We start from the raw sequence: 13,864 nt of genomic DNA, 5'->3' as shown, positions 1-13,864 counted from the left end.
AAGAGTAGAATCCTACAAGGTATATCAAGGAAAGAATCCATTCCCTGTGTACAAGTTAAAACAAGTGCTTACCCATATTAAAGACTAGTGCAGTCGCCGTATCAACGGTCCGGTGAGAAAGAGGGGGAAGCCCCGACGCGTTTCGCTAGAGTGCTTCCTCGGGGGGCAGGTGAAAGTTTTGAAAGCTGGATAACGCTTTTATTAAATAGGGTGATGTATATGGACGGCACGCACGGTGGTTAGCACTGCAGTCTTGTGGTGGCTCAGTGGTTAGCACTGCAGTCTTGTGGTGACTCAGTGGTTAGCACTGCAGCCTTGCAGCGCTGGGGTCCTGAGTTCGATTCCAACCAAAGACACCATCTGCAAGGAGTTTGTATGTTCTCCCCGTGTTTGCGTGGGTTTCCTCCGGGTTCTCCGGTTTCCTCCCACAATCCAAAGACATACAAATAGGGACTCTAGATTGTGAGCTCCAATGGGGACAGTGTTACCAATGTATGTAAAGCGCTGTGGAATGAATAGCGCTATATAAATGAATAAATATTATATTATGTATATAAATTCTTTTTTAATACATTTCTAAATTTCATAAGTGCTGGGGAAAAAAATGTGGCAAATTTTGTGTCATTAAAAGGGTTGTCCATTGCCCATGCTTTACACTGCAGCATTGCTTGTTAATATTAGGATATAGAAATGCGCACAAGCTCAGGTACAGGTTCACACTTTCTTAGCTGATGATGATTGATGCACGGAGTATAGATTACTGCATTATTGGGTAGATTTGCCAGTCCGGACAGTTGGGTGAGATCCACCGCTGATACAATGGTCATCACCCAACTTTCCCCGGGTCGTGAAACGGCTGCACGGTGACTGACGTATGAGGCGAAACATCAGCGCTGATGAAATTGCTTCAAGACCATCATTCTCGCCAGATTGTCTGATAGCTCGGAGGCTGCGTCGTGTCTCGGGGCTGACGTCACCTCCATATTTTGTTTGATCTTTAGGGTTAGGTAAAGTTCAGATTTGAAATTCTGAAGATGATATTAAATGTTCATGTGTTTTATCAAATTGTCTCCACATGGAGAAAAGGCAGAGGAATCCGGTCCAGGGAATGTATGTACACAGTGACTGCACCAGCGTGAGTGCAGCTCTGGAGTATAGGTAACTCAGGATCAGTAATGTAATGTATGTACACAGTGACTGCACCAGCGTGAGTGCAGCTCTGGAGTATAGGTAACTCAGGATCAGTAATGTAATGTATGTGCACAGTGACTGCACCAGCAGAATAGTGAGTGCAGCTCTGGAGTATAATACAGGAGGTAACTCAGGATCAGTAATGTAATGTATGTACACAGTGACTGCACCAGCGTGAGTGCAGCTCTGGAGTATAGGTAACTCAGGATCAGTAATGTAATGTATGTGCACAGTGACTGCACCAGCAGAATAGTGAGTGCAGCTCTGGAGTATAATACAGGAGGTAACTCAGGATCAGTAATGTAATGTATGTACACAGTGACTGCACCAGCGTGAGTGCAGCTCTGGAGTATAGGTAACTCAGGATCAGTAATGTAATGTATGTGCACAGTGACTGCACCAGCAGAATAGTGAGTGCAGCTCTGGAGTATAATACAGGAGGTAACTCAGGATCAGTAATGTATGTACACAGTGACTGCACCAGCAGAATAGTGAGTGCAGCTCTGGAGTATAATACAGGAGGTAACTCAGGATCAGTAATGTAATGTATGTACACAGTGACTGCACCAGCGTGAGTGCAGCTCTGGAGTATAGGTAACTCAGGATCAGTAATGTAATGTATGTGCACAGTGACTGCACCAGCAGAATAGTGAGTGCAGCTCTGGAGTATAATACAGGAGGTAACTCAGGATCAGTAATGTAATGTATGTACACAGTGACTGCACCAGCAGAATAGTGAGTGCAACTCTGGAGTATAATACAGGAGGTAACTCAGGATCAGTAATGTAATGTATGTACACAGTGACTGCACCAGCAGAATAGTGAGTGCAGCTCTGGAGTATAATACAGGAGGTAACTCAGGATCAGTAATGTAATGTATGTACACAGTGACTGCACCAGCAGAATAGTGAGTGCAGCTCTGGAGTATAATACAGGAGGTAACTCAGGATCAGTAATGTAATGTATGTACACGGTGACTGCACCAGCAGAATAGTGAGTGCAGCTCTGGAGTATAATACAGGAGGTAACTCAGGATCAGTAATGTAATGTATGTACACAGTGACTGCACCAGCGTGAGTGCAGCTCTGGAGTATAGGTAACTCAGGATCAGTAATGTAATGTATGTGAACAGTGACTGCACCAGCAGAATAGTGAGTGCAGCTCTGGAGTATAATACAGGAGGTAACTCAGGATCAGTAATGTAATGTATGTACACAGTGACTGCACCAGCGTGAGTGCAGCTCTGGAGTATAGGTAACTCAGGATCAGTAATGTAATGTATGTACACGGTGACTGCACCAGCAGAATAGTGAGTGCAGCTCTGGAGTATAATACAGGAGGTAACTCAGGATCAGTAATGTAATGTATGTACACAGTGACTGCATCAGCAGAATAGTGAGTGCAGCTCTGGAGTATAATACAGGATGTAACTCAGGATCAGTAATGTATGTACACAGTGACTGCACCAGCAGAATAGTGAGTGCAGCTCTGGAGTATAGGTAACTCAGGATCAGTAATGTAATGTATGTACACGGTGACTGCACCAGCAGAATAGTGAGTGCAGCTCTGGAGTATATTACAGGCGGTAACTCCGGATCAGTAATGTAATGTATGTACACAGTGACTGCACCAGCAGAATAATGAGTGCAGCTCTGGAGTATAATACAGGAGGTAACTCAGGATCAGTAATGTAATGTATGTGCATAGTGAGTGCAGCTCTGGAGTATAATACAGGAGGTAACTCAGGATCAGTAATGTAATGTATGTGCATAGTGAGTGCAGCTCTGGAGTATAATACAGGAGGTAACTCAGGATCAGTAATGTGTGTGCATAGTGAGTTCAGCACAAAGATTAGCAGCATTTTCTATTCTTATTTCTTTCATCATTAGGCTAATGCTCGGCCACCTAAATCCTGACAAATTTGTTATAATTTATGTAAGATTGTGTCATAAATTCTTGATGAAATTTTCACCATCCCAAAACTTTCAGCAAATATTTTTTAGATTTACCATTTGGAATTGTGGAACAGGTGGATGTGAGCCGGTGATTTACTGTGGATTTTTGGCTTTAAAGGAAAGGTTCCTGGTTATTTAGTGCGGTGGCCCCGGAGCTGCGAGATGCCCCCGTCTGGCCACGTAGTCGTTGCCTGTAGGTCTCTTTCATGTCTCGTATCCTTTTCACTTGAATTAACTCAAGACTCCGTTGTCCGTGTGAAGACGTCTGCCCACTTTATGAGCAGAGAAGACCCCGCCACGAAGAAAAACGACCTGAGGAACGGATAACTGGATGCAGATTGTCATGGGTTAACAGAAAGCACATGTCCGAGGCTCCAAAATCTGAGAATCCTGGAGCACCAAGTGTGGGGTGATCCAACACAAATGAATGTGCGCCCTAATACATCATTTAGGTTTTTGTGAATTGTGATTAATTTTGTGACTTTCCTATAGCGGATAGAACTCTATTCCGATACAGAGCTCCAAATCCTCTGCTCTGGTAAAGGAAAAAACTGTTTTTCCAACAATAGAAATATATTATCAGGTTGAGGGAAAAGTTTTCTATGTATGAAAGGTCTGATTACTACTAGTGGATATTCGGGTTCGCCGAACCACCACAGACTAAAATAAAAATTGGGTTCGGCAGCCGAACTTGACCCCAAACAAGGAGCACCATACAAGTCAATGGGAAGATAAGTTCTGAGCTGTAACCTCCGGTGAACTAAGGGACCTCACTGCTGCCAGCTAGATCCCACTTGTCAGTGTTTCCTGATGCCTGAAGAGATCAGACATGTTTTCGGTCTCTCTGGGCTCGGATGTAGCAGAGCTGAATCGTCTTGGGACCTTGTGTGGTTACATCGGACCTGCAGTGAAGCGTTTGGGGTTAATGAAGGGGTAAAAGAAGGTCTTTCTCTGTATTTTATTTCAAATAAAGGATTTTTGGGGGTGTTTGTGCTTTTTTTCATTTCATTTACAGATTAGTGCTGGGGGTGTCTCATAGATGCCTCCCATTACTACTCTAGTGCTTAGTGTCAGCTGTGAGCTGCGATTAACCCATTATTACCCTCGATTGCCACCGCACCAGGGCAATCGGAAAGAGCCAGGTAAAATGCTGGGGTTGTCACATCTAATGGATGCAACAATCCTGGGCAGCTGCAGGCTGATATTTTTAAGCTGGGGGGCTCCCAATAACGTGGGTCTCCCCAGCCTGAGAATACCAGCCCCCAGCTGTCTGGCTTTATCTTGGCTAGTTATCAAAATTGGGGGGGGACCGCACGCCGTTTTTATTTATTAATTTTCACTGTACGCTATAGACTCGATTTGGAAACGTCAGACAGGCTGTCACACAGGCTGGGGCGCTGTCTGGAAAAAAAAGAAAACCAGCTCCAATGCAGTAAAAACCTTTTAGGCTTTATTACAGGTTATATGGCTAAAATCCAAATAGTATAATATGAAAAAATTAAAAGGAATCCCAGGGAAAACATTATGGACCAACAAACCAAAGCTACGCGTTTCAGACTTGGTGTCCTTTGTCAGAGCTTTCTACTGAACCAATCACAGTCAGCGGTGGGCGGGGGAAGCAGTGAATATGCATGAGCCTAATGAGCGGCCCCAAAAGAAGAAAGAGGCCGCGGGAGCAGTGTGACAGCCGTGTCGGTGATCGGTGAGTATAAATCGCTTACTCTTTCCCTCCATTGGACCGGATTCTGGTCCTCATAGATTATATGGGGACTGGCATCCTGCCAGATACCGGGAAACAATCCCCTGCCAACCCCGAGCCAGCGGGAGACTGATCTGCGAATCCTCCCATCACTAATGAGAAACGCAGGGACAAAATGCAAGAAGATAGAACATGCTGCATTTTTTTGTCAGAAGTTTGTGACAAATAAAATGTAAGCAAATCTGAATTCTCATAGACTTTTCAGGGAAGTCAAAAGTCAGAACTTTCTGACGACAAAACTGCACCAAAAAAGGCAAAAAAACCACGTCAAAAAACGCAGCGTGCGCATCTACCCTAAGAGGAAAAAAACCTTTGACGTCAACTTATCAGGAGCTTTACTCCATTGTAAACCACCACTATTGCATTATTGAGCCCTTTATCACATTGTGCAAAATAAGAGCATCTGCGTGCTGCATGGAACATATTTGCTACTAGTCATGTGGGTGGTGCTATTTCGGGGAATAGTCATGCCGTCCCAGCATATTCAGGCGTGATACTTGTCTCAGCTTCATCTGTGCATGAGCTCGATGCTGCAAGACTCGGAAACAAATCCAAATCAATGCTAAAGCTTTTACTCAGCACATTAATGATTAATGAAAATGGAAAAGTTTATTGAAAAAATCTTGCATACTTTTAGCTACCACTAGGGGAAGCTTTAGTGCACACAGTGTAGACACAGCTAAATAATGAGTGTTTGTTAGGTGCTCCCCCTGCTGGTGGCTGGAGATAGTGTTCCTTTACAGATCATGTTATTTTCCAGTTTTTTTAAATAATTTATATCTCCGTATTTTGAACAATCAAAATTCCTTTAGTCCAGCTTTAGTGAGAACAGAAAGGAGAAAATGGGAAAATGACATATTCTGGATACTTGGACCTATATAAGAGACGTCCTATCACTTTTATTTCTGTACAGTTACAAGCCAGCTTTATGGAATCTTAATAATTTGATTTTCTTATGTATACGTTGCGGTTTAGGATTTCGTTTTTGTTCTTGTAATATTTAGTTTGTAATTTTTATAGATAAATAATCCAGGTGGAGAGTGCGGCAGCGGGGATCACTCCCATCATGTTTAGTCTGCACGGGGAATGCACATAAATGTCTGGAGTTTTTAGGTAGAAAGATGTTATTGATACATTACGGTCAGTGGTGTAGCTGGTTATAGATACTGGAGGGGAGCGACTATAGGGAGGCAGGGGCCCTGGTGCCAAAAGAGGGGGGGTGGGGGCAAAGATTCCTCATATATATATATATATAATATATATATAATATAATATATATATATATATATATATATATATATATATATAATATAATATTATATTCCGCCCCCTTGAATTTTTCAACCTTTTCCCACATTTCAGGCTTCAAGCAAAGATAAAAATGTTGATGTTCTGGTGAAGAATCAACAACAAGTGGACACAATTGTGAGGTTAATGACATCTATTGCTTATTTTAAAACTTTTGTAAAAAATAAATAACTGAAAATTGGGGCGTGCAATTTTATTCACCCCCTTTACTTTCAGTGCAGCAAACTCACTCCAGAAGTTGATTGAGGATCTCTGAATGATGCAATGTTGTCCTAAATGACTGAGGATGATAAATATAAACCCCTGTGTGTAATCAAGTCTCCGTATAAATGCCCCTGCTCTGTGATAGTCTCAGCGTTCTGTGTAAAGTACAGAGAGCATCATGAAGACCAAGGAACACAATAGGCAGGTCCGTGATACTGTTGTGGAGAGGTTTAAAGCCGAATTTGCTTACAAAAAGATTTCCACAACTTTAAACATTCCAAGGAGCACTGTGCAAGCGATCATATTGAAATGGAAGGAGCATCATACCACCGCAAATCTACCAAGACCCGGCCGTCCATCCAAACTGTCATCTCACACAAGGAGAAGACTGATCAGAGATGCAGCCAAGAGGCCCATGATCCCTCTGGATGATCTGCAGAGATCTACAGCTGAGGTGAGAGAGTCTGTCCATAGGACAACAATCAGCCGTACACTGCATAAATGGAAGAGTGGCAAGAAGAAAGCCATTTCTCAAAGATATCCATAAAAAGTGTTTAAAATTTGCCACAAGCCACCTGGAGACACCAAACATGTGGAAGAAGGTGCTCTGGTCAGATGAAACTAAAATCAAACTATTTGGGAACAATGCCAAACGATATGTTTGGCGTAAAAGCAACACAGCTCATAACCCTGAACACACCATCCCCACTGTCAAACATGGTGGTGGCAGCATCATGGTTTGGGCCTGCTTTCTTCAGCAGGGACAGGGAAGATGGTTAAAATTGATGGGAAGATGGATGGAGCCAAATACATAACCATTCTTGAAGAAAACCTGTTGGAGTCTTCAAAAGACCTGAGACTGGGACGGAGATTTGTCTTCCAACAAGACAATGATCCCAAAGATAAAGCAAAATCTACAATGGAATGGTTCACAAATAAATGTATCCAGTTGTTAGAATGGCCAAGTCACAGTCCAGACCTGAACCCAATCGAGAATCTGTGGAAAGAGCTGAAAACTGCTGTTCACAAACACCTCCATCTAACCTCACTCAGCTCCAGCTGTTTACAAAGGAAGAATGGGCGAGAATTTCACCTCTCCATGTGCAAAACTGATAGACACATACCCCAAGAGACTGCAGCTGTAATCGCAGCAAAAGGGGGCGCTACAAAGGATTCACTTACAGGGGATGAATAATATTGCACGCCACAATTTTCCTTCACCTTCACAATTGTGTCCCACTTGTTGTTGATTCTTCACCAGAACATTAACATTTTAATCTTTGAAGCCTGAAATGTGGGAAAGGTTGAAAAATTTCAAAGGGGCCGCATACTTTCACAAGGCACTGTATGTGTGTATATACAGTGCCTACAAGTAGTATTCAACCCCCTGCAGATTTAGCAGGTTTACACATTCGGAATTAACTTGGCATTGTGACATTTGGACTGTAGATCAGCCTGGAAGTGTGAAATGCAGCAAAAAAGAATGTTATTTCTTTTTTTTTTTTTTTTTTAAATTGTGAAAAGTTTATTTAGAGGGTCATTTATTATTCAACCCCTCAAACCACCAGAATTCTGTTTGGTTCCCCTAAAGTATTAAGAAGTATTTCAGGCACAAAGAACAATGAGCTTCACATGTTTGAATTAATTATCTCTTTTTCCAGCTAATTAAGACCCTCCCCAAACTTGTGAACAGCACTCATACTTGGTCAACATGGGAAAGACAAAGGAGCATTCCAAGGCCATCAGAGACAAGATCGTGGAGGGTCACAAGGCTGGCAAGGGGTACAAAACCCTTTCCAAGGAGTTGGGCCTACCTGTCTCCACTGTTGGGAGCATCATCCGGAAGTGGAAGGCTTATAGAACCACTGTTAGCCTTCCACGGCCTGGACAGCCTTTGAAAGTTTCCACCCGTGCCGAGGCCAGGCTTGTCCGAAGAGTCAAGGCTAACCCAAGGACAACAAGGAAGGAGCTCTGGGAAGATCTCATGGCAGTGGGGACATTGGTTTCAGTCAATACCATAAGTAACGTACTCCACCGCAATGGTCTCCGTTCCAGACGAGCCCGTAAGGTACCTTTACTTTCAAAGCGTCATGTCAAGGCTCGTCTACAGTTTGCTCATGATCACTTGGAGGACTCTGAGACAGACTGGTTCAAGGTTCTCTGGTCTGATGAGACCAAGATCGAGATCTTTGGTGCCAACCACACACGTGACGTTTGGAGACTGGATGGCACTGCATACGACCCCAAGAATACCATCCCTACAGTCAAGCATGGTGGTGGCAGCATCATGCTGTGGGGCTGTTTCTCAGCCAAGGGGCCTGGCCATCTGGTCCGCATCCATGGGAAGATGGATAGCACGGCCTACCTGGAGATTTTGGCCAAGAACCTCCGCTCCTTCATCAAGGATCTTAAGATGGGTCGTCATTTCATCTTCCAACAAGACAACGACCCAAAGCACACCGCCAAGAAAACCAAGGCCTGGTTCAAGAGGGAAAAAAATCAAGGTGTTGCAGTGGCCTAGTCAGTCTCCTGACCTTAACCCAATAGAAAACTTGTGGAAGGAGCTCAAGATTAAAGTCCACATGAGACACCCAAAGAACCTAGATAACTTGGAGAAGATCTGCATGGAGGAGTGGGCCAAGATAACTCCAGAGACCTGTGCCGGCCTGATCAGGTCTTATAAAAGACGATTATTCGCTGTAATTGCAAACAAGGGTTATTCCACAAAATATTAAACCTAGGGGTTGAATAATAATTGACCCACACTTTTATGTTTAAAATTTATTAAAATTTAACTGAGCAACATAACTTGTTGGTTTTGTAAGATTTATGCATCTGTTAATAAATCCTGCTCTTGTTTGAAGTTTGCAGGCTCTAACTTATTTGCATCTTATCAAACCTGCTAAATCTGCGGGGGGTTGAAGACTACTTGTAGGCACTGTATATACAGTTAGGTCCAGAAATATTTGGACAGTGACACAATTTTCGCGAGTTGGGCTCTGCATGCCACCACATTGGATTTTAAATGAAATCTCTACAACAGAATTCAAGTGCAGATTGTAACGTTTAATTTGAAGGTTTGAACAAAAATATCTGATAGAAATTGTAGGAATTGTCACATTTCTTTACAAACACTCCACATTTTAGGAGGTCAAAAGTAATTGGACAAATAAACCAAACCCAAACAAAATATTTTTATTTTCAATATTTTGTTGCGAATCCTTTGGAGGCAATCACTGCCTTAAGTCTGGAACCCATGGACATCATCAAACGCTGGGTTTCCTCCTTCTTAATTCTTTGCCAGGCCTTTACAGCCGCAGCCTTCAGGTCTTGCTTGTTTGTGGGTCTTTCCGTCTTAAGTCTGGATTTGAGCAAGTGAAATGCATGCTCAATTGGGTTAAGATCTGGTGATTGACTTGCCCATTGCAGAATGTTCCACTTTTTTGCACTCATGAACTCCTGGGTAGCTTTGGCTGTATGCTTGGGGTCATTGTCCATCTGTACTATGAAGCGCCGTCCGATCAACTTTGCGGCATTTGGCTGAATCTGGGCTGAAAGTATATCCCGGTACACTTCAGAATTCATCCGGCTACTCTTGTCTGCTGTTATGTCATCAATAAACACAAGTGACCCAGTGCCATTGAAAGCCATGCATGCCCATGCCATCACGTTGCCTCCACCATGTTTTACAGAGGATGTGGTGTGCCTTGGATCATGTGCCGTTCCCTTTCTTCTCCACACTTTTTTCTTCCCATCATTCTGGTACAGGTTGATCTTTGTCTCATCTGTCCATAGAATACTTTTCCAGAACTGAGCTGGCTTCATGAGGTGTTTTTCAGCAAATTTAACTCTGGCCTGTCTATTTTTGGAATTGATGAATGGTTTGCATCTAGATGTGAACCCTTTGTATTTACTTTCATGGAGTCTTCTCTTTACTGTTGACTTAGGGAAAGATACACCTACTTCACTGAGAGTGTTCTGGACTTCAGTTGATGTTGTGAACGGGTTCTTCTTCACCAAAGAAAGTATGCGGCGATCATCCACCACTGTTGTCATCCGTGGACGCCCAGGCCTTTTTGAGTTCCCAAGCTCACCAGTCAATTCCTTTTTTCTCAGAATGTACCCGACTGTTGATTTTGCTACTCCAAGCATGTCTGCTATCTCTCTGATGGATTTTTTCTTTTTTTTTCAGCCTCAGGATGTTCTGCTTCACCTCAATTGAGAGTTCCTTAGACCGCATGTTGTCTGGTCACAGCAACAGCTTCCAAATGCAAAACCACACACCTGTAATCAACCCCAGACCTTTTAACTACTTCATTGATTACAGGTTAACGAGGGAGACGCCTTCAGAGTTAATTGCAGCCCTTAGAGTCCCTTGTCCAATTACTTTTGGTCCCTTGAAAAAGAGGAGGCTATGCATTACAGAGCTATGATTCCTAAACCCTTTCTCCGATTTGGATGTGAAAACTCTCATATTGCAGCTGGGAGTGTGCACTTTCAGCCCATATTATATATAGAATTGTATTTCTGAACATGTTTTTGTAAACAGCTAAAATAACAAAACTTGTGTCACTGTCCAAATATTTCTGGACCTAACTGTATGTGTGTGTATATATATATATGTGCGTGTGTATGTGTGTGTGTGTACATAATAAATACATATCTCTCTCTCTCTCTCTCTCTCTCTCTCTCTCTCTCTCTCTCTCTCTCTCTCTCTCTCTCTATATATATATATATATATATATATATATATATATATATATATATATATATATATATATATATTATATAAAATCTCAAATTCTAATCCCTTGGTGATATGATGCTCACTATTCTGGCATTATTACTATGTTCATGGTGGGGATGGTTTAAGAATTAATCTGTCATGAAGAATAATATTATTTCTGTCTGTTTTATGCCTTGGATCCGGCATTTGTTTTACCACTTTCCCCCTCATTAGCCACTGTCTCTAATTCCTAGTTGTCTCTCTGAGCTAATGTCTCGAGATGAACTGCTATTATGTCTCTTATACACCGCATACACAGACAGGTGTGATCACCTATCTCTATGTAGCACATAACCAAAAGCAGGAGGACATTGTGCAACAGTACTGAGCATTGTAGCTGTGGAGTCAGCATTGCAGTAAGATAAAACACTATAAAGCAGCGTCCTGGAGAATATTACACAACAGTATGGAGCAATGTAGCCGTGAATTCAGCAAAGCAGCAGCAAGGAGGACATTACACAGCAGTACTGAGCAGTGTAGCTCTGAATTCAGCACTGGAGTGAGATAAAACACTATAAAGCAGCAGCATGGAGGACATTACAGAGCAGTGCTGAATAGTGTAGCTGTGAATACACCAGTGGAGTGGGAGGAAACACTGTAAAGCAGTGGCATGGAGGGCATTACACAGCAGTACTGAGCAGCGTAGCTGTGTATTCAGGGAAGCAGTGGCATGGAGGGCATTACACAGCAGTACTGAGCAGCATAGCTGTGTATTCAGGGAAGCAGTGGCATGGAGGGCATTACACAGCAGTACTGAGCAGTGTAGCTGTGTATTCAGGGAAGCAGTGGCATGGAGGGCATTACACAGCAGTACTGAGCAGCATAGCTGTGTATTCAGGGAAGCAGTGGCATGGAGGGCATTACACAGCAGTACTGAGCAGCGTAGCTGTGTATTCAGGGAAGCAGTGGCATGGAGGGCATTACACAGCAGTACTGAGCAGCATAGCTGTGTATTCAGGGAAGCAGTGGCATGGAGCGCATTACACAGCAGTACTGAGCAGTGTAGCTGTGTATTCAGGGAAGCAGTGGCATGGAGGGCATTACACAGCAGTACTGAGCAGCGTAGCTGTGTATTCAGGGAAGCAGTGGCATGGAGGGCATTACACAGCAGTACTGAGCAGTGTAGCTGTGAATACAGCTTCAGACTAAGATAAAACACTTAGACCCCTGCGGCTCCATTGAAGTTTATGTATCTGTACCTGTCTCCCATGATAGCTTTCCCTTTCCTCTCTTTGGATGTCTATATGCAGCTGTATTCTGATCCCTCAGGTAATTGGCAGTCTGTGGTCTACTGAATGATTTAGTGAATGATAAGTTGAGCAGGCAGGTGGAAGAAGGAGAAGAGGCTCATAAGTGAAGACAGGAGGAGATTCGTCTGATGAGATATATTAGGAAATTTCTCATATTTCTATTCATCTATGCAGAGTTTTTGAAGCAACAGAGATATTTAAAGATGGCACTCGGCTTCGATTACTGGGATCAGAGTTCTCTCCAATCTTGGTAATTGAATCGGACCATTTGAGCTCTCCGATTCTATGATCGATTAGTAGCTGCTTCATCTAAAAGATGAGACCGCAAGGAAGGGCACCCCCTGCGTAATAAACCAAAATGTAAAAAAGTTAAAATGTTCTCAAAAAACAAAACAGTATAACATATTCATACGATCACTGTCACGGTTCCGAGGTGCGGAGCATTTTGCACTTGGAATGCTTTTGTCACGGCTCCGCTGTGCGGAGAATTTTGCATTTAAAAATGCTCTGCTATGTGTCTTGTTCACTTGTTTGCAGGTTGTCTTTCGGCACTAGGGTCTACGCTGGTTCTGGGAGGTGACTTCACAGATGCGCCTGGTGATTGCTTTGTTTCTTTACTGGCCTTGCTCTGTCTGAACTTCCCAAGTGTGCTCTTGGCTCCTGTCTGGTGTAACTGTTCTGATCTTGGCTTCTGACCTCAGACCTCTTCCTGACCATGTCTGTCTTCTGCCTGAACCTTCATACATTACCTTCCGGCTTCTGACCTCGGCCCTCGTCCTGGCCACATCTGTCTGCTCCCTGAACCCTATACCTTACCACCTGGCTTCTGACCGCAGACCTCTTCATGACCGCGTCTCTGCCTGCTCCCTGAACCTTATACATTACCTCCTGGCTTCTGACCTCGGTTCTCTTCCTGACCACATCTGTCTGCCCCCTGAACCTTATACATTACCTCCTGGTTTCTGACCTTGGTTCTCTTTATGACCACGTCTCTGCCTGCTCCCTGAACCTAATACGTTACCTCCCGGCTTCTGACCTCGGCCCTCGTCCTGGCCACATCTGTCTGCTCCCTGAACCCTATACCTTACCACCTGGCTTCTGACCGCAGACCTCTTCATGACCGCGTCTCTGCCTGCTCCCTGAACCTTATACATTACCTCCTGGCTTCTGACCTCGGTTCTCTTCCTGACCACATCTGTCTGCCCCCTGAACCTTATACATTACCTCCTGGTTTCTGACCTTGGTTCTCTTTATGACGACGTCTCTGCCTGCTCCCTGAACCTTATACGTTACCTCCTGGCTTCTGACCTCGGTTCTCATCCTGATCACGTCTCTGCTCCCTGAACCGTATACATTATCTCCTGGCTTCTGACCTCTGACCTCTTCCTGACCATGTTTCTGCCTGCTCCCT

At 43.6% G+C, this 13,864-nt stretch overlaps 1 protein-coding gene across 1 annotated transcript in view; it reads left to right on the top strand.

The window, feature by feature from the left end:
* The window catches only part of CRPPA (CDP-L-ribitol pyrophosphorylase A), a 130,007-nt gene that overhangs the window by 108,737 nt on the left and 7,406 nt on the right, over positions 1 to 13,864 (top strand). The window contains exon 7 of the mRNA XM_075316169.1: positions 12,628 to 12,703. Coding sequence (XP_075172284.1) covers positions 12,628 to 12,703 — 76 coding nt within the window. The remainder of the gene's footprint in view (positions 1 to 12,627; positions 12,704 to 13,864) is intronic.

The sequence above is a fragment of the Anomaloglossus baeobatrachus genome, chromosome 6, assembly GCF_048569485.1.
Source record: "Anomaloglossus baeobatrachus isolate aAnoBae1 chromosome 6, aAnoBae1.hap1, whole genome shotgun sequence".
Taxonomy (NCBI): Eukaryota; Metazoa; Chordata; class Amphibia; order Anura; family Aromobatidae; genus Anomaloglossus; species Anomaloglossus baeobatrachus.
This window is presented reverse-complemented; position numbering and strand designations above follow the sequence as displayed.